The sequence below is a fragment of the Phyllosticta citribraziliensis genome, assembly GCF_038025025.1.
Source record: "Phyllosticta citribraziliensis strain CPC 17464 chromosome Unknown J3D65scaffold_8, whole genome shotgun sequence".
In the NCBI taxonomy this organism is placed as follows: Eukaryota; Fungi; Ascomycota; class Dothideomycetes; order Botryosphaeriales; family Phyllostictaceae; genus Phyllosticta; species Phyllosticta citribraziliensis.
The window spans coordinates 251,314-275,708 of NW_027117345.1; the positions used below are offsets into that span (position 1 = coordinate 251,314).

The 24,395-nt window shown below is 58.1% G+C and overlaps 7 protein-coding genes across 7 annotated transcripts; 5 read left to right on the forward strand and 2 right to left on the reverse strand.

Moving 5' to 3' along the window:
• Positions 1-521: 521 nt before the first annotated feature.
• On the reverse strand, positions 522-1,344 carry J3D65DRAFT_628997 (uncharacterized protein). Its single transcript, XM_066800693.1, has one exon. The coding sequence runs from the start codon at positions 1,003-1,005 to the stop codon at positions 553-555; it is 453 nt and encodes a 150-aa protein (XP_066653517.1). The 5' UTR covers positions 1,006-1,344; the 3' UTR covers positions 522-552.
• An 826-nt stretch (positions 1,345-2,170) lies between these two features.
• Positions 2,171-3,291, reverse strand: J3D65DRAFT_423507 (uncharacterized protein). Its single transcript, XM_066796128.1, has one exon. It carries the CDS (start codon positions 3,044-3,046, stop codon positions 2,330-2,332), a length of 717 nt encoding a protein of 238 aa, XP_066653518.1. The 5' UTR covers positions 3,047-3,291; the 3' UTR covers positions 2,171-2,329.
• A 1,836-nt stretch (positions 3,292-5,127) lies between these two features.
• Positions 5,128-6,699, forward strand: J3D65DRAFT_629003 (uncharacterized protein). Its single transcript, XM_066800694.1, has 2 exons — positions 5,128-6,165; positions 6,361-6,699. The coding sequence occupies exons 1-2, from the start codon at positions 5,408-5,410 to the stop codon at positions 6,596-6,598; spliced, it is 996 nt and encodes a 331-aa protein (XP_066653519.1). The 5' UTR covers positions 5,128-5,407; the 3' UTR covers positions 6,599-6,699.
• A 3,937-nt stretch (positions 6,700-10,636) lies between these two features.
• Positions 10,637-14,059, forward strand: J3D65DRAFT_423809 (uncharacterized protein). Its single transcript, XM_066796129.1, has 2 exons — positions 10,637-11,286; positions 11,357-14,059. The coding sequence occupies exons 1-2, from the start codon at positions 10,887-10,889 to the stop codon at positions 13,933-13,935; spliced, it is 2,979 nt and encodes a 992-aa protein (XP_066653520.1). The 5' UTR covers positions 10,637-10,886; the 3' UTR covers positions 13,936-14,059.
• Positions 14,059-15,092, forward strand: J3D65DRAFT_424000 (uncharacterized protein). The gene has a single exon (XM_066796131.1). It carries the CDS (start codon positions 14,183-14,185, stop codon positions 14,864-14,866), a length of 684 nt encoding a protein of 227 aa, XP_066653521.1. The 5' UTR covers positions 14,059-14,182; the 3' UTR covers positions 14,867-15,092.
• A 4,784-nt stretch (positions 15,093-19,876) lies between these two features.
• Positions 19,877-21,374, forward strand: J3D65DRAFT_629020 (5'/3'-nucleotidase sure). Its single transcript, XM_066800695.1, has 4 exons — positions 19,877-20,162; positions 20,216-20,697; positions 20,746-21,091; positions 21,139-21,374. Exons 1-4 carry the CDS (start codon positions 19,965-19,967, stop codon positions 21,262-21,264), a joined length of 1,152 nt encoding a protein of 383 aa, XP_066653522.1. The 5' UTR covers positions 19,877-19,964; the 3' UTR covers positions 21,265-21,374.
• On the forward strand, positions 21,375-24,160 carry J3D65DRAFT_629022 (class E vacuolar protein-sorting machinery protein HSE1). The gene is made up of 8 exons (XM_066800696.1): positions 21,375-21,541; positions 21,615-21,664; positions 21,717-21,751; positions 21,843-21,918; positions 21,977-22,196; positions 22,245-22,774; positions 22,820-22,892; positions 22,937-24,160. The coding sequence occupies exons 1-8, from the start codon at positions 21,502-21,504 to the stop codon at positions 23,785-23,787; spliced, it is 1,875 nt and encodes a 624-aa protein (XP_066653523.1). The 5' UTR covers positions 21,375-21,501; the 3' UTR covers positions 23,788-24,160.
• Positions 24,161-24,395: the final 235 nt, after the last annotated feature.

A 24,395-nucleotide genomic window follows, 5' to 3' on the forward strand; every position in this document is an offset into this window, starting at 1 on the left:
GTTATCAAGTCGTTTCAGCTCAAACATCCACTATCTATCTGATCGATGTGGACTTTGAAATGGTCATGGTTGCGATGAGGCACATTGTAGGTTGGCTGGATTTTGAAGACGTGGGTAGATGGCAGTGAGACTGTAGCTGCGTTCAGAGAGCATTCATTCCCTACCACAGCTAGATGTTGAAAGCCCACCTCTACCGTGGTTGCGTCCAGGGAACAGTCGTGTGCTGCTCCAGTCATGCTGAGGGAGCGGTCATTTGCCACTGACTGAAGGTATTCAAGACGCAGAATACCTGTGAACTATCAGCACACACACACACAACGGACGTATACTCCACAAGAGTCTGCAGTTTGGTCGACGAAAAAGCATGCCGCCACTCCCTTACCACTGCGTCTTCTCTCTTCGGACTCGAAACCTCATCGCCGTCTCGAGCCCCTTTTCCTAGAATCGAACCAGTCCTTCATCATAGCTGCCCCTGCGGCTCACCACACCCACTCCACCCCCCCCCCCCCCCCCCCCCCCCCCCCCCCATCAAAGAATAGAGCGGCGCTTCGCTCACCATAATCTCGTCTCGCACATAGCCTCTCGTGTCGCCTTGGCAGCCAACAGCGCTCTATCCCACGCACCCATGGATAGATGCACGCGGCGCCCAAAACGGCTGGACAAGACTCTCCGCCGACGCACAAGATCAAGTCCGCCACGATGTGATACGCATCGAGACATGCATGTCGCCATGCCTGCCCTGTGGTCACCGAGCCAAGGACGCAGGTGCCCATCCACGCTTCTTCGATGCAGAGGAACACTTCGACGCACCGACTGCGCGATTATCCCAATTGAGACAAGACGAGACGAGACGAGATGAGGCGACGGACGGCGAGATAAGAAAGGAAAGCGCTCTACGCAATACGCCTGGCCACGAGGTGCCAAGCAAACAACCCGCTGGGTTGGACAGGCGGAGAGGCGAGATGAAATCAAACAACACGACGACCATGACGACGACGATGGCATTCCCTCCCGACCTCCGCTACGCGCACCCACGCGCCGCAGCACGCAACGCCAGCAGCACCAGCACGCAACGGCATCCGCACCGCTCACAAGCAGAGCGTCTCAAGCGAAACGAAACGACAGCGAGCCTTGGCGCGCGCGCTGGGCGGGCGCCTAGCTGCTACGGTACCTATCCGGCCGGTCTGCGGTCTGCGTGCAACGATAAGTCCCCGACGCAACGCAACGCGACGCAACGCTACACAGCACAGCGAGCACGGCGGCACGCCGCCAAGCGTTTCCGCCATCACCGCCGGCGCTTGGCAGATTTTCTCCTCTCTCTCGCTCTTTTTCTGTCCCGTGGGGCGTCGGCGCATTTCAGTGAAACACGAATGCACGGGCTGGGCATGGCAGGTCCGCCGAGCGACGGAGGATGGACGGACGGACGCATCGTCGCTGGTGGATAGACACATACAAGCGTGCGTGCTTGGCGCGGGTGGAGTCGTCAGCGGCGCGTACGAGGTAGAAAGGCAGAAGGGGGCGGGATTTAGGATGCGGATCGGCGGTGCCAAGAGGCTTGGGAGATGGGACGAGGGACGATGGGCGGCGGATGAGTGGTTGGTCGGTTGGTTGGTTGCAGGCGTGTCTTTGCTTTCTATTCTGGGTCGCACGTACGTCCCTGACGGCGATGGCGACAGTAAATGAGAAATTGAGGGGCCGAGGCGGAGGGAGGGAGGGAGCGTAGTTGAGATTCAGAGTCAGGGGGACACGCTTGTCTGGAGCAGCAGATGAATGGACGGGCATTGAGATGTTTGTCGTGCTTTTTGCATTGTGGTAGTAGCGAGTACGGAATAGAGACTGTAAAGTGGTTAGTGAGATGGAGGGAGGTTCTGGACGATTAACATGCAGAGTACTATGGTGTACAAGAAAGAAATCGACTCGACTTACCCCCTCTTACCTATATCCTTTACCAAGCTGACTTAGTCGAAAAGGCCAATAAGCAAGAATGTATGCCACCCCTGACCGAGGAGTAAGTAGTCCAGGAGAAAGAGATGGAGACACAGTGCGGCGTCGAAAGAACTGAGACTGACTCCCAAATTCTGGCTGCGGCAGTGAGGAAATGCTTCCTCAGCGTAATTGCAGCAGAAGATCAAGGCCCCCTGATCACACTCCCGTCACCAGGTCTCGTTTCTATCAACACCCACCCTCCATAGAGAGCGAGAGATAGCAGAGAGATGGAGAGAAAGCACAGCACAGCCACAAGACCTACCTAGCACATCTCCAGGCGCAGCAGGGAGTGGCGCTCGCATTCTAGAACGCATCACGGCAGACCCTAGCCAGCCAGCCAGCCCTACCGCCTGGCGTGGCCTGGCGCGTTGCGGGTGCGGTCAACATCACCACCACCAACAACAACAACGACACCAACACCAAAAGCCACCCCGTCACACCATTCCAAAGAGCCATTGACTACCGGCAGATTCGGCACTCTCCTGGCGCAGCTGCCACATGACGGTACCGGTAGTGTGCCGACATCGCGTGGCTTGCTGGCCACCTTAGCCCGTGAGCTAGCACGGCACCAGTCCACCCACCCGGCACGCACGCAGACACCCGTCGCCGGACCCAAACTATTCCCGTCCACAAGGTCGGTGCACCCACGGGAACGGGGCCGGAGGGCGGATGGGCTTGCCCGCCTGTCTGTCAACGGGCGGCGAGCCGGCGTGGCGGTTTTGGGATCGTTGTTGGTTTCGTCCGCGCGCGCGGAGCTGACAAATGGGTGGATGGGCGGCTGTTCGTGCTTTTGACGCCTGTCTGTCTCGTTGGTGTAAGTAGCGCTATTGGTGGTGTTGGTGGTGATGGTGCTGGTCATCGGGCACCATCCGTTCTTTCGTACGAGGAGGCGTCCTCTGCAGGGCAGCAACAGTGGCAGTATGGCTGGCTGCCATGGGTGGCTGACTACTGGGCTGATTACCGGAATGTAGACAGATAGTTTTACCACGCTCGCGCCGGCGACAGCCCAAGTGGCTGATTTGATGCCGGATCTTGACTTTCTCCTCGATGTTTGCGTCATCGCGAGTAAGAGGAGAAGATGTTACGCGAAGATTGGACGCGTTTGTGATACTGTGCCCGGCGCGCTGCTCCTACCCAATGAGGAAATACCATTGCGGACGAGTCGAACTGCGCGCAGTCGGTTAGCCAGGCAGGTGGTCGACACCAGACAACGACTCGTCATCGCCGTCGTGGCCGGTCGCCGTTGGCATCCCGCAAATTCCACGTCTCTGCGCCAAAGGCGATGTTCTTCCTCTCCACCTACCTCCATGTCATCACCACTGATTGCCATCCGCGCAGCCCGCTGCCGTAAGAGCCGCGAAAAGGCAACGTCATCGCGAAAACGCCATTGACAGCTGAAAAAGCCTCGCGCGCGCGGCATTTGCTGCAAAACGGATGCTTACTCACGCACTCATCAACAGCACCGTTGAGCAGACCAGCAAGACCAACGCAAGGGTCAGTCAGAAGCGGTAGGGTCGGGCCGCCCGGCAAGAGGGCGCTTGCGCGCGCGCTCAACCGCTCGCAGGTCCTTCCGTGTCTTCAGTGCTTGCCGTTCGGCAGTCTAGGCCGGGGGTCGCGCTTCGGTCGGCACGGCAGAGGACAGGGAAGCCCAGGCGGGTTGAAGGAAAAAACTTGGGCCCCTGCCGAGGTCTTGGACCCAGATCCGACGACCTGGCAAGACGGCTCTGCAGGTGGCGACGCGGTTTTTCTTCGTTGGAGTGTTCAGCCAGCTGAGCATGCAGTGGCAACTTGGGGCGAACAGGTCTGACGTTCCTTGTCCATACCGATACTCGCCGTCCGCGGGCGAAAAGACGTAAAAGCATGAAAAGTCAAAAGCTCAAAAACAGGAAGCTCGACAGAAAGGATGAAACAGAAGCAAGAGAGGCGAGCCACATCCCACGCGCGTACCGCCTGCTCGGTCACAACAGTGTCAAAGCAGGCAAGCCGGGAAGCGTACCGATGGCTTTTTAGGTGACCTACCCGATCAGGCAAGCGGCGGCGACTTCAACGCTTTTTGTTCCCTGGCTACCCCACGCAGGCATGCCAGGGAGGCCCTGGTGTTGTTGTTGAACGCCCTACCCCAACGACGACGGCGTGGTGCGCGGGTTTCTGCGCAAAGAAAGAATTTTCATTGGCGCAACGGCTCCATGTGAAACAGCGAGTGGTGAGAGAATGGACGCGACGGCGAAAAGTGAGGAAGAAACGTAAAAATGGAAAAGACGTCGCGAGGACGGGGCGCCTCTCTGCAAGGCGACTTGCGTGATGAAATCTTAGGAGCGACGAGAGAAAAGAGGACATGGAACAGGAAATAAGAAAGAGACAGCTACACCATAGGCGGCGCCTGTCTTAGACCCAAATGCCTCTCCATCTTGAGCGTCGCAAGGGCAGAGCGTTGTCGTTGGAGTTGTTGCAAAGCACCAGAGGCACGCCCATAGGCCCTGGCGTGGGCGCCTGGCAGCCCAGACGGAGATGCGGACTGAAGGACCCCAGCAGAAGACGGAGACGGTAGCCCGACGCCGAAGAAAATCGCGCAGCGGAGACACCCGCACAAACCTGGTCCCCGTATTGATGCACTGGGAGCATGCCTGTCTGACGTATGGCCTCTATCCGCACGTCGAGTCGCCGGCCGACTCCCCCCTCGCCGCTCCCCTCTCTGCGCCCGACGCGACCTGGCGAGAAACACGACGCGTCGTCTGCGGCAATGCGCATTGATGACACCGGCGATGGCTTGCGCCTTTGGTCAGTCGCGTGCCGGCTTCCCCGTCCCAGAGCTGCGTGTTTGGGGTCGGGTTTTCCGCTGCTGTGCCCTGACGTCGGCGGCTGAATTTGCCATTGCTGCCCTTGCTTATTCCCTCCAGTCAGCATGGCGCGCATACGCTATTGCATTTGCATGACATTTGTTGGCTCGCATTCGTGTCCGGCGAAGGCAGGTGGCTGGTCGGCCTGGCGGATGTCTTTTGCGACTTTTTGGTCTGCTGCTGGCGGCTGCGAAGCTCTGAGCCAACCGCTGCAATGCTGCCGATCCGATTGCCCGAAGCGACAGGATGCCGGATGAAATCCGTGTTGAAGAGGAGAACAGGCTGAGAACAGGCTGTCCTCCAAACCACACCACCAATTGCATGTACCTACAGCTCGACGCCTTCCATAGGTGTAGATAACTCGGGTCTCTTCGGTGCGGCGCGGACATGATCCGGAGCACGACTACACGTCCTGCTCTTCTCCTATTCAACTGCGAACGCGGACGATGAACAGACGGGCAGGTGGTGGTGTTAGGTGTGGTCGCCATGAAGGTTCACGTTCGCTCCAGCCTCGGATCCGACGGTGATGCGATGCGATGCGATAAGGTGTACAGCCCAGCAGCAGCAGCAGCAGCAGCAGCAATATGCGGGTTCTGCCCGCTGGCTGTTGCAGCTGCTGCTGCAGCCGCCGCCGCCTCTGCCGCCATGATACGCGGCATTTTCTCGACTCCTTGAATGATGATGATGCGGGCGCCCTGTCCTGTCCTGGCCTTGGTTTATCGTTTCTTTGTTTCGAGGCATTTTCGCCCTCTGCCGCATCCAATAGTCATGGCTCCCATTATTCATTACCGCTCGGTGGTTTCGGCTGTGCGGCTCGAGGCCGCGTGCGGCGTGGCAAGTGCCGGGAAGGTGGTAGTAAGACCAATATCGGGTGGTCAGCGAACGGCGAGCGAGCGCGCGTCGTCCGTTGTGGTATCATGGCGCGTCGGCCGAGGAAGCCTGCCTTGGAGGCGTGGCGACGGCTGGGGGAGGAGAGGGTCGAAAGAAATGACGGCGGCGACGGTGGAAAAAAGAGAGATGGCAGAAAGAAGCCCAGACGTTTGGAGTTGCTGGTAGAGAAGAGAGAGAGGAACCTACGTCGACTGAAGTTGAAACTAGCGGTAGCGTGGCACACCCTCCATTGCTCTCCATCCCGTCCGCGCCTTCCCAACACGGCAATGCGCCACGTGAGTGAGGTGAATCCAAGATTGACGTCGAGAGGTCGCTCCGGCCTCCCCGTCGTCACCCACACACCGTGGCAGCATCACAACAAAGAAAAGAACTGCGTGGCGGAACAATGCTCCAATAAAGCATGGCCTCCCATGTCCCTGCCCAGCTGGGTAGGTAGGGGACGAGGCACAGGGTAGGGGTAAAAATCGCTCAGCCCTATCACCACCATCCACCTGTACCGAACACCCTAACCAAAGCCAGAACCCCCACGCAAACGCCCTCCCAGACCACGAACCGCATCATTCTGCCTTGCACACCCCGACCTTGCGGGCTCAACCTTGCTTGCCCTGCTCAGTATGGTCTCACTGATCCCTACCTATTTTCTTAGTCTGCAGTCCTGGAGCCTGTGCCTGCCTCGCCCGCGCGAGCGATTAATGCACATACATACGCCGTCAGGCCAATTGAGAGATCTCCGAGACTCGTCCTCACGGCGAGGAGCACCGATTCCTTCTAGAAACAGCGAGGAAAGACGAGGCGTACTCCTAGGAAAAGAAGCATCCAGAAAAACGTTGATCAATCATTCAACGCGTAGTCAGAGATCGTGCTGGCTGGCTATGCGCATCTGATTCGCCACCGCACATCACCACATCGACACATCCTCAGGCACCAGTACAGTCTCGACCCAACGAACGAACGAACGGGCGGTATGTGCCCCCACATCCACATCCACACGTTGCTGGCCGGTCTGCTTTGGTTTCTGTGGAGAGCGTGGTCCAAACACACCAGGGGGTGGGGGAGTGGCGACGGCCGCCCGGCTCGCCTCTCTGGTGGCGATGCAAATCCCCCTGACGATTGATACCGCGCTGGCGGGCACGGCGGGCACTCTAGGGGTAGTGGTAGGTAGGTAGACAGGTTCCACAGACCACGCGTGTGAGGAGGGAGAGAGGCTGGAGTGGCGGCTGATAGACTGACTGAACTGACGGGGAGCGAAATGGCACAAACCACATGCTCTACTGCTGACCAGCTGCTACTGTCTCCCACATCCCTTCTTGGTAGTCGTGACCCTACCGTTTGCCACCCATCTGTCATCTATCATCTGTCATTTGCCATCTTGTCATCGGCGCCACAGCGCAACGCAACGCGTCGTAAATGCCTCACTCGCGCAGCGTTCTCCCTCCCTCCGCCCCCCCATCACGCACAACCACCACCACCGAATCTCAGCCCTACAGCGCGGTACGGCGAAGGTATCCGACGCGGCGGCGGAAGCGGAAGCGGAAACGGCGGCAGCATCTCGCAGACCCAACTAACCGTAGTGATCCGAACAAGGCCGCTACACCCTTGCCTGTCCCCGACGAGCACTGCCACCACCATCTATCCTGCCTAACCAACGCGACGGATCCGCTGCCAGGTATGGTTGAGATAGGTAAGGCACAGGGGGGAGGGGGTGAAGGAAAACAGCGGCGCGTGGCGGGGCGGTCCGTCCCGTCCCGTCCCGGCCGTTGGTCGTCGTGTCCTGGAACTGGAACCCGGCTCGTCGGTTGGGGTTTCGAGTCGTCGAGCTGGCTGGCTGGCTGGTTGGCTGTCTGGCTGGCTGGTTGGCTGTCTGGCTGGCTTGTTTAGCACTTGGTCGGTTGGCTATCTGGTTAGTTAGCCCGCCGGCCGCCAGGGGGTGGTGTGGCGGTGGTGTGTGGCGCGGTGGAGGCAGGGTTGAAGCTGGGAGGTAGATGGCTGCCTATGGATAGGTAACTATGTAAGTAGACGTGTAGGTGAATGGCAGACGACGCACTGCGAGATGCAAAGGAAAATGGCCGTAGTCGACAACAGCCGAAAGATGGACTGGCGGTTAGTGCTTCCCCCAGACAACGGTCAAGTAACTTTGAATGTGTGCGATCACGAGTACACGGGCAAGTCGCCGCTTGCAGACAGGAGGTTGGGCTTGGAAGGGGGAGGGGGCTGGCAGCGGCGACGGATTAATTGGTCAATTGCCGCACAGAGAGCAGCGTCTGTGAAGCAATACGAATACCGCGTCAGTATAGCTTCGCCGCGCCGTCGAGCTGCTCTTGGCCTCATCTCGTTTTGCTCGCGGCCCCTTTTTGATTGCAATCCGCACGAGTAGTAGCAGCAGCAAGTCATTTTGTTGGTGCCATGACTGCTGTGCCCCATCAGAAACAGGTAACGGTGCAACGACTCTGCTACTTCCAAGACCCAGCCACGGAGACCGAGCATGCCCCAAGGCTGCCAATTGCCAAGAAGAGTGCGTCGTTGCTGTGTTGCACCTGGCTAGTAGGTGGTAGGGCAATCCTGTTAGTCAGACGGCGGTGCTTGACTGTTTGACTGGGCGCGGGAGATCAGCTCGAGTACCGCTTTGCGATGCGCGAAATCTGGTACGCCGGTGGCGGTCTTGGCCTGCCGGCCTTGGGGGGGAAGAGGGAGACGATGTCTTTCGTCCTTGCCACCGCCCGCCAGACGAGTTGCGGCATACCCCACGCGGAGAGAGGAAATGCCTGACGCGGGAATAAGTTCCCTAGCGTCGGCCCCCATTGCTGCTGGGGCCGGGCAGCGAATCAGAGGGGCCGTCTTTGAAGCTGAGGCTGGCCGGCTGGTAGCCGCATAACGGGCCGAGGGAGACAGACTGGGTCCTGACTAGCGGGCATTGGCGGCATGCGTTCCTTTGGGAGCCGGAGGTTGCTCTTGGGGGGGGCAGGATTATGATGACATGTCTCCCCCAGATTGACATGTATGATGCAAGAAAAGAGGAGCGCTTGGCAGGCGGTCAAATAATAATGCAAAGCATGGCCGACATGTTCATCGGCGCATACGGGGGGACGAGCAAAGGCACGGCAGCAGTCCAGGCGGCGGGCATCAGGAGGAGAGGTGTTGAGGCGGCCTCCCACAGGCGAGGGATTACTCCAGACTCTCGGCCCTGCTTGTCTCATGCAAAAATCCGGGGCAAGGAAGAAAAAAGGGCGTCGGCCGGTCGGGGCAGGATGCCAATGCGGAGAGGGAGGAGACGAGTGCACTGGACAGGGCGGTCGAGATTGCACGCGCAGATGAGGACCGTATTCCGGCTTGAGTATCGGTGACACGGGGACATGGCGCGCAGGTGGCTCTGGAATGAGGACCGACAGGACGAGCAATGAGCAACGGATCGGGCAAGGTGGCATGCACGCGCGCCGCACTCGGTTTTGGGGCAGAGGAAGAGCGCTGAGGCGTGAGAGAAGAGAGCGGAGGTTGGCTGCAGACGGGCCGATTCGGACAGCGGCAAGGAGGCCTGGAGGGGCAGAGGGCAGAGGGCAGGAAGAATTTGTTTCATGCAGACGAGGACAAGAAGCGGCGGGAGTCGAGACAATTGACGAGGACTGAGTACCGGTGTTGGAGGTGGGTGGTTCGGCCGACTTGCTCATAGAATTTGCTGTCACTGCAGCTCAGCATGGCAGCTATCTGCGGGAGAAGCCTGCACCGAAGGCGCGCGGTTGCCGCTGATTGGACGGGCCACGTTGGCCACTGCAAGCGCGTGGGCACGGGCCGCGGCCACGCTAGGCTACCTTAGGTTGATCCATCCATCCACCTCAGGCTAACCTGGGCTGGTGCTAACCCAACGCTTCTCTCAGCTCTCACTTGCGGACAATACACCGTCCCCTCGCCGGCGCCGTCACTGTGCGCGCTTGCTCACGTCACTCGTCACTCGCCGTCGGGTAGGGCGACGGCTCAGGCACATTCCTGTCGTGCCCTTCTTCTGAATCTGCGCTAGGCTTGACTGGCTGGACCGACTCCACTGTTTTCATCTCCAGGCGCTCCACCCACCGCTGCTCGGCCGCCCGCCCCAGCACCCTGCAGATCCACGCCGCCTGCCGTCCGCCATGTAGCAATCGTCTCTGGGCTCTGTCTAGTCGAGACCCCGTGGGTGCCGGCCAGAGGTGTCGAGAGGCGGCCTGGAGGGCACCGAGAGCGCAAACGTCACATTCAGGACGTCGTGTCGCGGGGCGGCTCGGCCTCTGGATGCGGTGCGGTGCGGAGATCGGACAGCGACGAAGAGGAATGCAAAGGATGCAGAGCCAAGTTATGGTCAGAGCAAGGCGCCCACAGCTGCCAGTTGTGCGGGCTCTCGACACACAGGACACTTGATACCTCGAGCCGGCGCTACGTTTCTCGCTAGCTTGGAGCTTCGACCTACCTGCTGATGGATTGTCGGTGCGAGGGACGCGTGCGTCGGCAGTGAAAGGCGGTGGATGGGATAAGCAGCGGTCAGAGGGAAGCCGGAGGCGGAGGCGGAGGCCGAGGGCGAAGACGGCTTGGTGAGAGAAGACAGAGGGAGCGAGAGGGAGAGAGCGAAAGAGACAAGAAATTTCTTCTTCTCAAACATGGATTGTTGGTGGGTGGCCGCCCGTCTGTTTTGCTGCGAGCGTGTCGCTTATCGGAAAGCCGTCCTCAATCTCCGAGTAGCAGCAGTCCCACGGGCTGGGCCAGAGGCACTCCCTCCAGCAGACAAAAAATCGCGCGGCTCTCAAGGGCGGCCATGGCGGCGGATCGAACGGCAATCATTTGCTCGGCTTAAACGTCACACAGGCTTGTTGCCCTGGGCCACCCACATGCACCCCCGACTGACGCCGCTACCTCTCTCTCGCCGTTTCTCCGGTGGTGCCCTGTGCAATCATCATCCGCCCAGCCATCTCTCATAAAGGCGCCTTCGCCCCGGCCCTCGTCACAAGCCTTTCTCTTCTTCACTCTTGTTCGTCTTCTCGTGTTTGATCGAGCGACAAGTGTGGGTTGCGCCAGGCGCCGTCAAGTTCAAGCAATCATCGCGTCGCGGGCGGAACTGAAATCTCCCCTCCCTCTATAAAACTTTTTCTCCTCGCTCGTTCTGCCTCCTCTTTACCTCCCCCCCTCCCCAACACCTATCCAACCTAATCCAAAATGGGAAAGAAGTCCAACAAGGATATCGAAAAGGGCGACGCGGCCCATGACGAGCCCGCCCGAGTCGACGAATATGAAGGCCTCGACGAATACGCCGCGCTCCAAAAGTTCATCACCACCTACCGCGACCCCAAGGCCGCCGAGGCCGAGGGCGCTGAGGAGGGCGATGTCACCGCCGCCAAGAAGCCCTGGTGGGCCTTCTGGCGCAGCAACAAGGGCACTGCTACCGCCGACACTGGTGTAGTCCCTCCTGCTTGGCTCGAGGCCGACATCAACCAAGGCATCACCGATGGCGACGTCCAATCGCGCCGCAAGCGCTTCGGCTGGAACGAAATCTCCACCGAGAAGGAGAACCTGTTCCTCAAGTTCCTTGGTTTCTTCCAGGGTCCCGTCCTGTACAGTAAGTGGCAGCATCCATGTTCCTGGGCGGTTTCCGTTCCTGGCACGTGATTCGCTAACGACCGCTGCAGCCATGGAGTTGGCCGTTCTGCTCGCCGCCGGTCTCCGCGACTGGATCGACTTTGGTGTCATCATTGGTATTCTGATGCTCAACGCCATTGTCGGTTGGTACCAGGAGAAGCAGGCCGCCGATGTCGTCGCTTCGCTCAAGGGAGACATTGCCATGCGCGCCACCGTCGTCCGCGACGGCCGCGAGCAAAGCATCCTCGCCCGTGAAATCGTCCCCGGTGACATCATCGTCCTCGAGGAAGGCCAGACCGTTCCCGCCGACGTTCGTCTCATCTGCGACTACTCGAGCCCCCAGGACTTTGAGCGCTACAAGGAGCTCCGCGACTCGGACAAGTTCAAGGAGGACGACCCCGATGACGAGGGCGAGGACGAGGACGAGCAGGACAAGACGCACCGTTTCGGCCAGCCCCTCGTTGCTTGCGACCAGTCTGCCATTACTGGTGAATCGCTCGCTGTCGACAAGTTCATGGGCGATGTCTGCTACTACACCACTGGCTGCAAGCGCGGCAAGGCGTACGGTATTGCCCTGACCTCGGCCAAGTTCTCCTTCGTCGGTCGCACCGCTACCCTCGTCGCTGGCGCCAAGGACTCTGGTCACTTCAAGGCCATCATGGACTCCATTGGAACGTCGCTGCTGGTTCTCGTCGTCTTCTTCATCCTCGTCTCCTGGATTGGCGGCTTCTTCCGTCACCTCAAGATTGCGACGCCCGAGAACAGCTCCATCAACCTGCTGCACTACGCCCTCATTCTCTTGATCGTCGGTGTCCCCGTCGGTCTTCCCGTCGTTACCACCACCACGCTCGCTGTCGGTGCCGCATACCTTGCCGAGGAGAAGGCCATTGTCCAGAAGCTCACTGCCATTGAGTCGCTTGCTGGTGTCGACGTTCTCTGCTCCGACAAGACCGGTACCCTCACTGCCAACCAGCTGTCTCTGCGCGAGCCTTACGTTGCCGAGGGCCAGGATGTCAACTGGATGATGGCCTGCGCCGCTCTCGCCTCGTCCCACAACATCAAGTCGCTCGACCCCATTGACAAGGTCACCATTCTGTCGCTCAAGCGTTACCCCAAGGCCCGTGAGATTCTCCAGCAGCCCTGGAGGACCGAGAAGTTCACTCCTTTCGACCCCGTCTCCAAGCGCATCACCACCGTCTGCTGGCTCAACGGCGACAAGTACGTCTGCGCCAAGGGTGCCCCCAAGGCCATTGTCAACCTGTCCAACTGCTCCAAGGAGGTCGCCGACCTGTACCGCGACAAGGCCACCGAGTTTGCCCGCCGTGGTTTCCGTTCGCTTGGTGTTGCCTACCAGAAGAACGACGGTGACTGGATCCTGCTTGGTCTCCTCTCCATGTTTGACCCTCCCCGTGAGGACACTGCCCAGACCATCCTCGAGGCCCAGAACCTTGGTGTCCCCGTCAAGATGCTTACTGGTGACGCCATTGCCATTGCCAAGGAGACTTGCAAGATGCTTGCTCTCGGTACCAAGGTCTACAACTCCGAGAAGCTGATCCACGGCGGTCTCACCGGCTCCACCCAGTACGACCTTGTCGAGTCTGCCGACGGTTTCGCCGAAGTCTTCCCCGAGCACAAGTACCAGGTCGTCGAGATGCTCCAGCAGCGTGGTCACTTGACTGCCATGACTGGTGACGGTGTCAACGACGCTCCCTCGCTCAAGAAGGCCGACTGCGGTATTGCCGTCGAAGGTTCCACCGAGGCTGCCCAGGCTGCCGCCGACATTGTCTTCCTTGCCCCCGGTCTTTCCACCATTGTCCTCGCCATCAAGATCTCTCGCCAGATTTTCAACCGCATGAAGGCCTACATCCAGTACCGTATCGCTCTCTGTCTCCACCTTGAGCTTTACCTCGTCACCTCCATGATCATCATCAACGAGACCATCCGTGTCGAGCTCATCGTCTTCATTGCCCTGTTTGCCGACTTGGCCACCGTCGCCGTCGCCTACGACAACGCCTTTTCTGACGAGCGCCCCGTCGAGTGGCAGCTTCCCAAGATCTGGATCATCTCGGTCATCCTCGGCATCTTGCTTGCTGCCGGTACCTGGATCATCCGTGGCTCCATGTTCCTCAGCAACGGCGGTATCGTCCAGAACTTTGGCTCCGTCCAGGAAATCCTCTTCCTCGAAGTCTCGCTCACCGAGAACTGGCTCATCTTCGTCACCCGTGGCGGCAAGACCTGGCCCTCGTGGCAGCTCGTCGGCGCCATCTTCGGTGTCGACGTCCTGGCGACCATCTTCTGTATCTTCGGTTGGCTCTCGGGCAAGCCCCAAATCACCAGCCCTCCCACTCCCTTCAACCAGCGCCTCGACGGCTGGACCGACGTCGTCACCGTCGTCGTTGTCTGGTGTTACTCGATCGGTGTCACCATCATCATCGCCATTGTCTACTTCCTCCTCAACCGCATCCCGTGGCTCGACAACCTTGGCCGCAAGAACCGCAGCAACAAGAACGAGCGCCTCGAGAACATCATCGGCCGCATCAGCAAGCTCGCCTTTGAGCACTCGATCACCCCCGATGGCAAGAACAGCTACTCGGTCGTCGAGAAGGCTGCCGAAGAGGAAGAGGACTAGATTAGTAGCTGATGGTTTTTGGATGATAATTGCACGATCATGTGTCCCACCGGTCCTCTCGAGTCTCGTACAAACAAAAGTTCGGCTTGAAGGACGCAGGCGCTTGGATGATTGATGGGTTTTTTCTAGTCAAAGTCAAGAGATTTTGGGGTTTTATACTCTCTTGCTGTTCTGTTTTTCCGTTTTCCTTTGAGATACTACCTCCTCGCTAGTATAGACGATAGACCTTAATACCACTACAGAGGTAATGAATTCAACGAAAAATGTTCAATTTGGTTGTGCCTGTTTCTTTTTGGAGTTGGTTTCTCTACTCGAGTCTTTTCTCTACACCATTTTCAAGTCGGTCATGGTTCTTGAGCATCGTCTTGGGCGTTTTGTCTCGTTGAGCATGTTGGCGGGCATTCTTTCCCAAAGTGCGCTCTTCTCACGTGCATTCGCGGCAGGCAATCTTACCTACTGCACCGGCCTCCACCTACAGAAGAGCTTAGGACCTACGGCACAGTGGGTGTCGAAAGAACGAGACATGGTTCACTGCAACTACTGCACTCGGGGAGCAGTCATGCCCCATGAGAGCGACACAGCGACGCCCAAGGAGCATTCGTCCGGCAGCCAGCAACAGCAACAGCGACAGAAACAGCGACAACGGCAGCCAAAAGCCAAGCATCAACGCATCCCGCAATCGGCGCCAAGCAGCAGCCCCAGCAGTAACCATGAGGCATCCACAACTCATCTCATCTTTGCCATAATCACTCGGTCGGACAAGAAGAGACACCCAAGCAACGACAGCAAATCTCGCATCGGAGGCCAAGATTGTTTTCCCACATCACCTCCGCTCGCTCGCTGGCTGGCTGGCTCACTGGCTCGCTCACTCGCCTCCATCAACTCTTCTCGCTCGGCTTCCGACCCGCAGTCGGTCTTGGTGCTTGAGTGAGGGGTTTAACGGCTCGTTATCCCGCTGCTGGCTGCCCGCATGCGCCGATTGCGGTGATATGGCATACTTGTCCACAGGGGAACTGTTGCCGCCGCTGAGAGGGAGAATGGGTCTGGGTGGGCTCTTCATCTATCGTCGTATCAATCTGGCCCTGCATCATTCGACGTGGCTAACTAACGGCTGTCCATAGTTTCTTGGGCCCAGTCGACTTTGCTCACCGCACCATAACCGCCTCGCCTCGCCTCGCTTAGATATGGAGGTAGGCAGGTAGGTAAGGTAGGTCTCGAGCCTCGCCGACGGACGATGATGATGCCTCGGCACACAGGCGCATCGCACGCACCCACGCCCGCACGCCCTTTGACGAGTTTTCCCCCACTGCTGCTGCTGGAGACCAGCATCGAGCACCAGCAAAGCACACCAACAGCACCAGAGACCGGCTCTTTTTGCCCTCCTCATTGTGCGTTGGATGGCTCGGCACTCGAAGTGGGCGCGCGCACGCACACACCGGCCTGCTGGAAAAACGGTGCCGAGTCGCGTTCATAGCGCGCATGCACACGCCGGAGCACACCACCGGCCGGCCTCTCCTCTCGCGTGGAGGCGAAGGATGGACCTTGTTTGTGGTTGGCAACACGCAACACGAAAAAGGTGCGATTGAGACAGACGGGCAAAACAAGAGAGAGGAGGCGGATGGTTTGCTGAATTGCCCATCGACAAACTCCCGCCCGCCTGCCTGTGTATGTACGCATCTGTCTCCCTTGACCAGCACCAGACCGCTGCTGTCGATCTCGCGTCCGTGGATTGATTCCCAGGCGCGCCTCTCCCTCTCCATACACGTCTCGTCTCGTGTGGAAACTCAATCACATATATACATACCATCCACATCCGCAACGCCGACCACCAACGGAAAAGGTACCGGTAGCCACCATCAAACAAGCAACAACACCGCGACAAATCACGCCGAGCTCAACCACATCATCGAGCCCGCCAACCAACCATTCCACACCTAACCGTCCGTGCCCACACGCCCGCCGCCCCACACATTCCACAAGGAACCGCACCGCACCACCGCAACAGGCAAGATGCGCAAAGCGAGCCAGACGGTTTCTGGGTGCAAGCGGTGGAGCCGCTCCGCGCCTCCCCCTGAAAATCAATACGCTTGCGCGTAGCTCCCGTGCGCGCCTCGTCCAATCGCGCTCCCCCATCTCGTAAAACATCGGGGCCGCACTGCATTACACCCGTGAGTTGTGCGCAGTTATTATTCAAGAGAGTGGTGACGATCGTTAGGTCGTTTGTGGATGGCGGCGCCGGTGGGGAAATTATGCCGGGCGTTTGTTGTGCTGCCGATGACTCGCGCGCGGTCGGGGCTTTTTTTTGCTGTTTTTCGTGTTCGATGATGGATGGATGGATGGACGTGCGGATGGACGGACTCGAGGGCGTGCGTGTGCGGTCTGTGGGAGGCATAGGCGCGCGCCATGTCTGCCCATCGTTGCTGCTTGAGGGGCAGAGTCGCGTGCGTACTGGTCTGGTCTGCCGCCCAACGTCACGGTACGGATGCTATGGCGCGGTCGATTATGCGCTGCGTTGTGGTGGTGGAAGAGACTGTCCCATCTCTCTTCACTCTCTCCACGGAACTCATTGACAGCCTGGCTGGCCGACCAACCTCGCTGGGCGCGGAGACGCATTGTCAGGACAGGACAGGACGGCACGCACAAACTCACCACCCACGCGTCAATATGGACGGGCAGGCGGTCTGCATCTGTCCACGGCCATCATCCATCCATCCATCCATGTATCAACACATCTGGCGGTGGGCGGTGGACGATAAGAAAAGAGCAAGGCAGCCTCGCAGCTCGCAGACCAACAAGCGGTCGACCAGTCGGGGGCGGCCATCCACCACTGACCACCGCCTTCTCCGTCCTCTGCCCACGCCACCGCGTACAGTACCGGCAGCGTGGCAAACTTGCCTCAAGCAGAGACAGGCGGTGGTCGTCGCGCGCAGAGCCCGACCGGCAGACGCAAAGCGGCCTGTCCTCGCTGGCGTGCGAGCGAGCGAGCGAGCGTGAAGTGAACGGCGCAGCGCAGCATTGGCCTTCGCCTTTCTTCACCTTCTCCGCTGTGTACTCCTATGTGCAGTACTCCACTACACTTACCCCACAACCCACGCATCCACGCGCTGCCGTCCATCCTTTTCGCTGCACCCGCCCAAGACAGGTAGGGGTGGGTATGCCGGCCAGAGCGCGAGGGAAGACCGCGAAGCCGCGTGGCGACGGAAAGATATGTATGTGTGGACCATGTACATTGGTAGGAGCAGGGGACAGGGGTACAGTACATGCAACGGCGGCCGGTCAAAGAGCTGTGGCAACAGAGACAAAGAGGAAGCCCGCTGCGGCATCGCGGTCAAGTGCTTTTCAAGAAAGCTACGCATTGCTGTCGTTCCTAACCGACGGTCGAAATCTGCGATACTGATTCGGCGGGGGCCATGTTCTTGTCCGCAATGTGCTGAGTCAACGTCTCAACGGGTGCTTGGCCCTTGGTTTCGAAGACTTGTCCTGCTAGGAATGAGGCAAAACTATAAGCGTCGGACCATTTAGCCCCATCTTGATGCGTACCGCAACCCAGTGTGAGCCATTGCGGTTGAAGGCAAAAGTGATCGACTCTACCTCAGTAGAGATGGCTGGAATGAAGCACCGTCGTCGAGCGGCTGTGCCGGCATAGGAGATATACCACTGTCCGCCCTCTTCTTGCTCTACATGTCCTTGAGAGATGGCTTGCTGGGTGGTAGGGTCCTCATAGCCATAGAAATGAATTGAGAGGTCTTCACAGAATAAGAGGGTAGTGGTCGAATCTCCTAGGCGGCGACTTTCTGTCTTTACCAGGGAGTCAATAGTCTCCCAGTGCAGCCAGGCGTCTTGGCCGCTGTTACGATCCGGACGAGGCCAGAGGGTCATCATAGCATGACCAGCCGGTAAGGAAGCCTCGCCAGCTTAGATTGAGGCGCAGTCTTCTCCTTTTGCGACGAGCTTCTTGAAGTGGGCAAGAAGCATTAGCATCATATGAGCCGCCAATGCAGACTGAATGGTGTCGATATCTGCGCCAGAAGTCCGCTCCACCTTCTCCAGTGATTCGATTTTGGCTAGCTCGCTTGGTCTAGCATCCTTTACCACGTAGTCGTCAGGGTCCTCAAAGTCCTCGATTCTTGGACGCTTGGCAGGTGGTGAGCCCAGAGAGTCCACCTCATCTGGCTGCGTAGCCGCCTCCATTGCCTCAGTGAAGTCATTGGGCGGTGATACTGGCCCTGCGGTCTGAATTCTTGCTAGTCGGCGTAGGCTGCGGCGCTTTAATCGACGGCGGCGGCTTTGGAAGGAGGTTGGTGGCGCTCTGAGAAGTGAGCGGACGTTCTTGTGGGTTCTGCCACTCATCACCATAACCATATACGTAATCCGCAGGAACTGGAATGAAGACGGTTTTCGGGTCTCGGTAAGGCCCCTGATAGCCCATTGATGGTGTCTGGTGAGGAGAGTATGGCCGCGGTGGCTGCGGAATCTGAGGCCTATCATTTTGATTTTGGCGGCGATTGCTTCCCTGGTTGCCGCGAAAAGGGTAAGGTGGTGGCCCCGCCGTGGTGTTTAGAGAAGGCTAAATGGCCGGAGTATGGGGCGTTCGTAACGCGAGGCGAAAGTGCGTAAATGTATGCCGGAAGGGACCGAGGAGGGAGCGAGAGCATTCAAACACGGCGGATAAAGCGCGTGTAGCCGGTATGCCGGAAGAGATCTTCAAAAGAAGGCCCATAGGACGAGAAGGTGACGGCGGCAGGATGACTTTGCCGACTTTGCGACGACAATCTTTGGCAAAAGGCGGGAGGTGGAACGCGGCAAGACGACGATAGAAGACGGCGAGGCAGAGAGGTTGACGGCAGGTGGAGAGGCTGATGGTGTAGAGAGAAAGGGTAAGACGGAAGTAAAAGAGACAGTAAACAATTTGGACGCGTTCGTTGACTGGGTCTGGCTGTGGCGATGAATGACTGCTCCCTAAGTGCACTCGCACTGCCTGGAGGTCTATCTCATTTCTTTCAACACCCACTGTGCGCCCGCGCAAACATCATCCATCCTGTTCACAGCATAAACGCAGTGTTGCAAATGCTGCGGGCATTTATGGAGGGAGAAGGTAGACGGCCCATGCACATACCGTACCTTGCGTAGGTAGGCAGGACAGAACGATTCCCTTCCCTCGTTCATTGTGAGGCCAGCCATGTTGAATACATAAACCAAAAACATCAGTTCGATTGTAGAGGAAAACACGATGGTCGAACGGTACGTCTGCCAAGATTAAAAGGCTCGATTCGAGCGGTGATCCAGCAAGTCAGCCTAATCTGGCAAAGACGCATTGGTTCGATCCTCGCAGTCCTCTTTTGCCTTTTTTTTCCTGTCGGTTCCTTTTTGCTCTGCTGCTCGGCGTCAGAGCGTCGAACGGAATTTGTGCGGGCTTGCTCGTGTGTTGTCTCCGGTAGATGCGACGAGAGGGGAAAATGAGGAGTTCACTGTTTTGGAGCAGACCTTCATTGAAGCTAGCTTCAGATGTCTGAGGTCACCCGCCCGCTAAGCAGCCAGTATTCCATTCGCTGTTGAGCAGGTAGAGTGGCCCAACTCATTTTTGAAGCGAACGAGGCCTGCTGTCAGAGACACCAGGCCGCTTGATGAAGCTGCCAGAGCGCAGCAGTGGACGTCATAAGTTCAGCTCGCGGCCCTTGCTAACGTTCTCCCCATTCGTTCGTTGTCTTGCCAGTGCAATCGGCCGTCTTTTTTTTTCCAAGGAGCACCATTGCCGGGCCAGTTTGAAAACAACCGTCATGACCATGACTTTGAGAGAACAACAAAGACAATTGACGAGTTCCTCGCTCTTGGCATGTCCGACGCGGCAGTCGGGGATGACGGGATTGGTGTTAGGGACGGCAGATGCAAACTTAGCTCATCCTTGCAGGGGAACCATAGTCCTAGGGTTTCCTGCGCAACAAATCGCAGCTCCAAGTATTTCAACGTCTTCTGGGCCGTCTCTTCGTTCTTTTTTTCCCGCGCTCTTCTTACACTGCCAATCGCCCAAGATGCGTCCTCCGTTCGCCCTCATAATTGCGACGATTTCATGTTGCTTTTCAACCGCCCAAGCCCTGCGCATACTGCTCAACAACGATGACGGCTGGGCGAGCGCAAACATCCGAGAAACATATCGCCTGTTGAGAGAGGCTGGCCACCAAGTCCTGCTCGTCGCCCCAGTCGTCGACAACTCGGGCCAAGGCGGCAGAGTGAGTTTTTTCCTTTTGCAAGCGTTCACGTCAGCTGCTCATGCAGGGTTTAGTCAGTCTTCACTCGGGAAAGCATCTTGATGGCCAACGGCGAATTCGACTCTGTTCTCAAAGGCGCTCCCTCATTGGGCCACGACAAGGACGACGTCAACATTTGGTACTACAATGGCACGCCGGCCGCGTGTACGTTTGTCAATCTCGACTTTGTCATGGGCGAAGTGTGGCCCCAGGTCAACGCGCCCGACCTCCTGGTGTCTGGTCCCAACGTAGGCCAGAACTTGGGTGGGTTCTTGTATACGCTCAGCGGCACCATGGGCGCGACGACGGCGGCAGTAGGGCGCGGCGTTCCCGCCATTGCTTTCTCTGCTGGGAGCAACGGCGGCCAGAGGAGCTACACAGACGTGAAAAGCCCGACAGAGGCTGGATTGACCGATCCTGCCACCATCAGCGCAAATCTCACGGTCAAGCTGGTCCAACAGTTGATTGACAATACGCCCCAGGGCGAGCGCCTCCTCCCGTTGGGATACGGCATCAGGTATGCCCCAAAGCTCGGAATCGTCTCTTGCTGACGCGTGCATCGCAGTGTCAATTATCCAGATATAACCTCTTTCAAGGACAATTCGTGCATCGATCCGCCGTTTGTCCGCACGCGCATGACGGGCGGAGCTTTCAGTACCAAGGCAGTCTACAACAACGCCACGGGAATCTTCTCAGGCGAGAATATCGAAGGCGTAGGACTCAACGCGTGCATCAACGGCAATTGCAGCCTCCGCGGAGAGACAGACGTCGCTCTGAAAGGATGCGAGACCGCGGTGACCATTTTCAGCGTCGACTACGACGCGCCCACCGGACCCGACACATCCAAGATTGAGGACAGGCTGCGGCCTCTTGTGAGGACAGACGGCAGTGGCTCGACTGCGGGAAACGACGTTAGTCCGACTTGATGGCTTGAGGGCGAGCTGACCATAGCGATTAGGCAACTGGCGCTGACGGGGTGACGTCTGGGAGTGACGAAAGCAAAGGAAGACGGTTCGGAAAGTGGTTTTCAGTGAGGAGAGCGCGTAGAAGGTCGAGTTTGAGAGACGAAGTGCGAAGATGGTGAATTGGGATAATACATGTAGATATTCAACGAAGTGAAGGTTGCAGAGTGAGGAGTGAGAGCGGTCATGGGTGCGGGCGGCGACTGACGCAGTGCCAAGCCCCACGCGGACCTCGTTCCATGCCATGGACGGAGCTCCCCATCTACTAGGCGGCAGCAATTCGACCAGACCATCCCACTCGTCGTCCTTTGATACTTTTTCTCCTCCTGATTTCCCGAACAACTACTGCCTCGCTCTCCATGTTTCGCGCCCAGCAGAATCAGTTTGACGAGGTCGTCGGTTAGTGCCTCACCTCCGCCCCGCCGCTGGACACGCCCAGGCAGCGCCCATGCTAACAGCTCCTGATTCACAGTCAAGGCTACCGACGAGAACCTGACGAGCGAAAATTGGGAGTACATTCTCGTGCGCAATTTTACCCTTCTCTCAACCTCGCGCTCCGGCTAATACCGTGTAGGACGTTTGCGACAAGGTCGGCGCCACCGAGAGCGGGTACGTTTCCCTATTCCTGATCGACCGCGCCTGGGATGGACAAACACCTTGGCAGCCATGGCATGGACTGACCTGGATCGGGGGATGGTAGAGCTCGAGATGTCGTCGCTGCGCTCATCAAGCGTCTCGCCCACAGAAATGCCAACGTCCAGCTATACACATTAGAGGTTGGTGCTCGCCGATGACGATATAGAGGACTGTGTGGCTGACATGGAACGTACAAAGCTGGCGAACGCCCTCTCAAAGAACTGCGGTCTCAAGATTCACAAGGAGTTGGCTTCGAGGAGTTTCACCGATGCACTTCTCCGGCTGGCAGCCGACCGGAACACGCACCAGCAAGTCAAGGCCAAGATTCTCGAGCGCATGGAAGAATGGACGGAGATGTTTTCCAAGAGTCCAGAGCTCGGAATCATGGAGCAGGCCTATATGAGGCTCAAGACCCAGAGTACGGTTTCTTAGTCCCGGCAGGACCTTACAAACTGACCCAACGCAGACCCAACCCTGCGCCCCCCATCGAAGCCCGGAAAGACGCAAATCACAGAGGCAGACCGTTCAAAAGAGGAGGAAGAGCTGCAGATGGCTCTGGCTTTGTCACTCAAGGAGAATCAAGTATCAGCACCCACCGCCGCCAAATCAAATCAGCCGGCAGCATCTCCGCAGCCCAGCAGTCAGCCGCCATCGCAGGCTATTGCCTCTGGCACAACCGCAGCAACAGTCTATCGTGTCCGCGCGCTCTACGACTTTACGCCCTCTGAGCCAGGTGAACTGGCATTCCGCAAGGGTGACATAATTGCCGTGCTAGAGTCGGTCTACAAGGATTGGTGGAAGGGTTCTCTGCGCGGCCAAGTCGGCATTTTCCCTCTCAACTACGTGGAAAAACTGCAGGACCCTACAAGAGAAGAGCTGGAAAGAGAGGCGCAAATGGAGGGTGAAGTCTTTGGACAAATCAAGAACGTCGAGAAGCTGCTGGCTCTGCTGAGCACAACTTCTACTGCGGACGCGAGAGACAATGAGGAGGTCACGGTAAGCTAAGGCGCAATCGAGTCAGCATGACGCTAATATGCGCAGACGTTGTACCACCAGGTGGTGGCGATACGGCCAAAGCTAATTGAGCTGATTGGAAAGTACTCGCAAAAGAAGGGTGAGTTTGCCGTACGAGTCTTGGTTCCATCTGACACGTGGTAGACGACTTTACGCAACTGAACGAAAAATTCATCAAGGCACGGCGAGACTACGAGGCCCTTTTGGAGGCCTCCATGTCTCAAGCCGGCCAACCTGGCTACGGCCGACCACCGTTTGGCTACGCGGGACCCCCACCATCGCAGGGAGCACCATACAATGCATATGCACCCCAAGGTGGCCCTCCGCAGCAGGACCCGCAGCAACGCTACTATTCTCCTGGTCCGGACAAGGGTTACGGCTACCAGGCGCCACCGCAAAACGGGCCACAGCCCTTCTTCATGGTCGCACCGGGTCAGACGCCATCCGCACCGGCAGCAGTGTCCAGCCCTACGCCAGCAAACAGTGATCCGTATACCCAGCAGCAGCAACAGCAGCGCGTAGGTTCTGGCGGCCGTCCGCAGTCCATGGCTTATCCGCACGAGATGGCGGCCAATAGCCCCGTGGGCACGCGACCACCGCAGCAAGCCTACGACTCGTATCAACAGCAGCAGCAGCAGCAGACGGAAGCCGGTGCCCAAGCCTCATACCCCGCACAACCACCACCGCAACAACCAGCATCAGCTCCTTATGACGCTTCTCCCTCCTCCGCCTATCCTCCGCAGCAACAACAGCAACAACAGCAACAAGCCCCGCCTGGCCCGTCGGACCCCTATCAGCAGCCGCAGGCTCCACAACAGCCGTCGCACCCGCCGCCCGCTGTTCCTGGCGGCTCTGCCAGCCCGGCGCAGACGTACGTTGCGTACCAGCCGTATCAGCAGCAGCAGCAGGCGCCGCCACAGATGTGGGGGCAGGGACAGGGACCGTCGGCGCCGCCAGTAGGTGGCAGAGATGAGGCAGAGGGCTTTTACAGGTAGAGTGGATTAGTGATGGGATCGCGAGTGCGGCGTGGGTTGCGATCGTTGAGTTGATGGAAGGCAGAGGTCACGAACAGTCGGAACAAAACGATGGGGTGGTGGTAGTGCTGGAAAGAATTTGCATCATGCTGAAGTGAGGCGCGGTTTGGCAGCTACATACCTAGGTAGCTGGTGTAGCTTGCCTCGTTCTAACATCCTTTTCTTCTTCTACCTCTCCCTCTTTATCCTTCGTCGCCCTCTTCCTCTTCTTCCTCGTCTCTTCTTTCCTTGACCGTGTATCTATCTATCCATCTATCCGTGCGTCATGTGCTGTTCAGTTAGCGGAGAGGACTCGACGGGAGGCAGCAGTGTTAAAATGCGATATCATTCATCCATCATCTATTGATGCGTCTGCCATATCGCTGACCAATGAAGTGAACGGTTGCCAAAGACGAAGAGTGGAAGAAGTCCGCGATGACAGAAACATCATTCCGCCGCTCAACCACGTCCGTTTCTTCCACTTTATGTGAGGCTAATGTGGTGGGCAGTGTCAGTCTGCGGAAGTAGGTGAACGGGCATCACTTTAGCGAAGGTGGAGAGAGGCGGATGGACGGTTCGCTGCGCAAGGT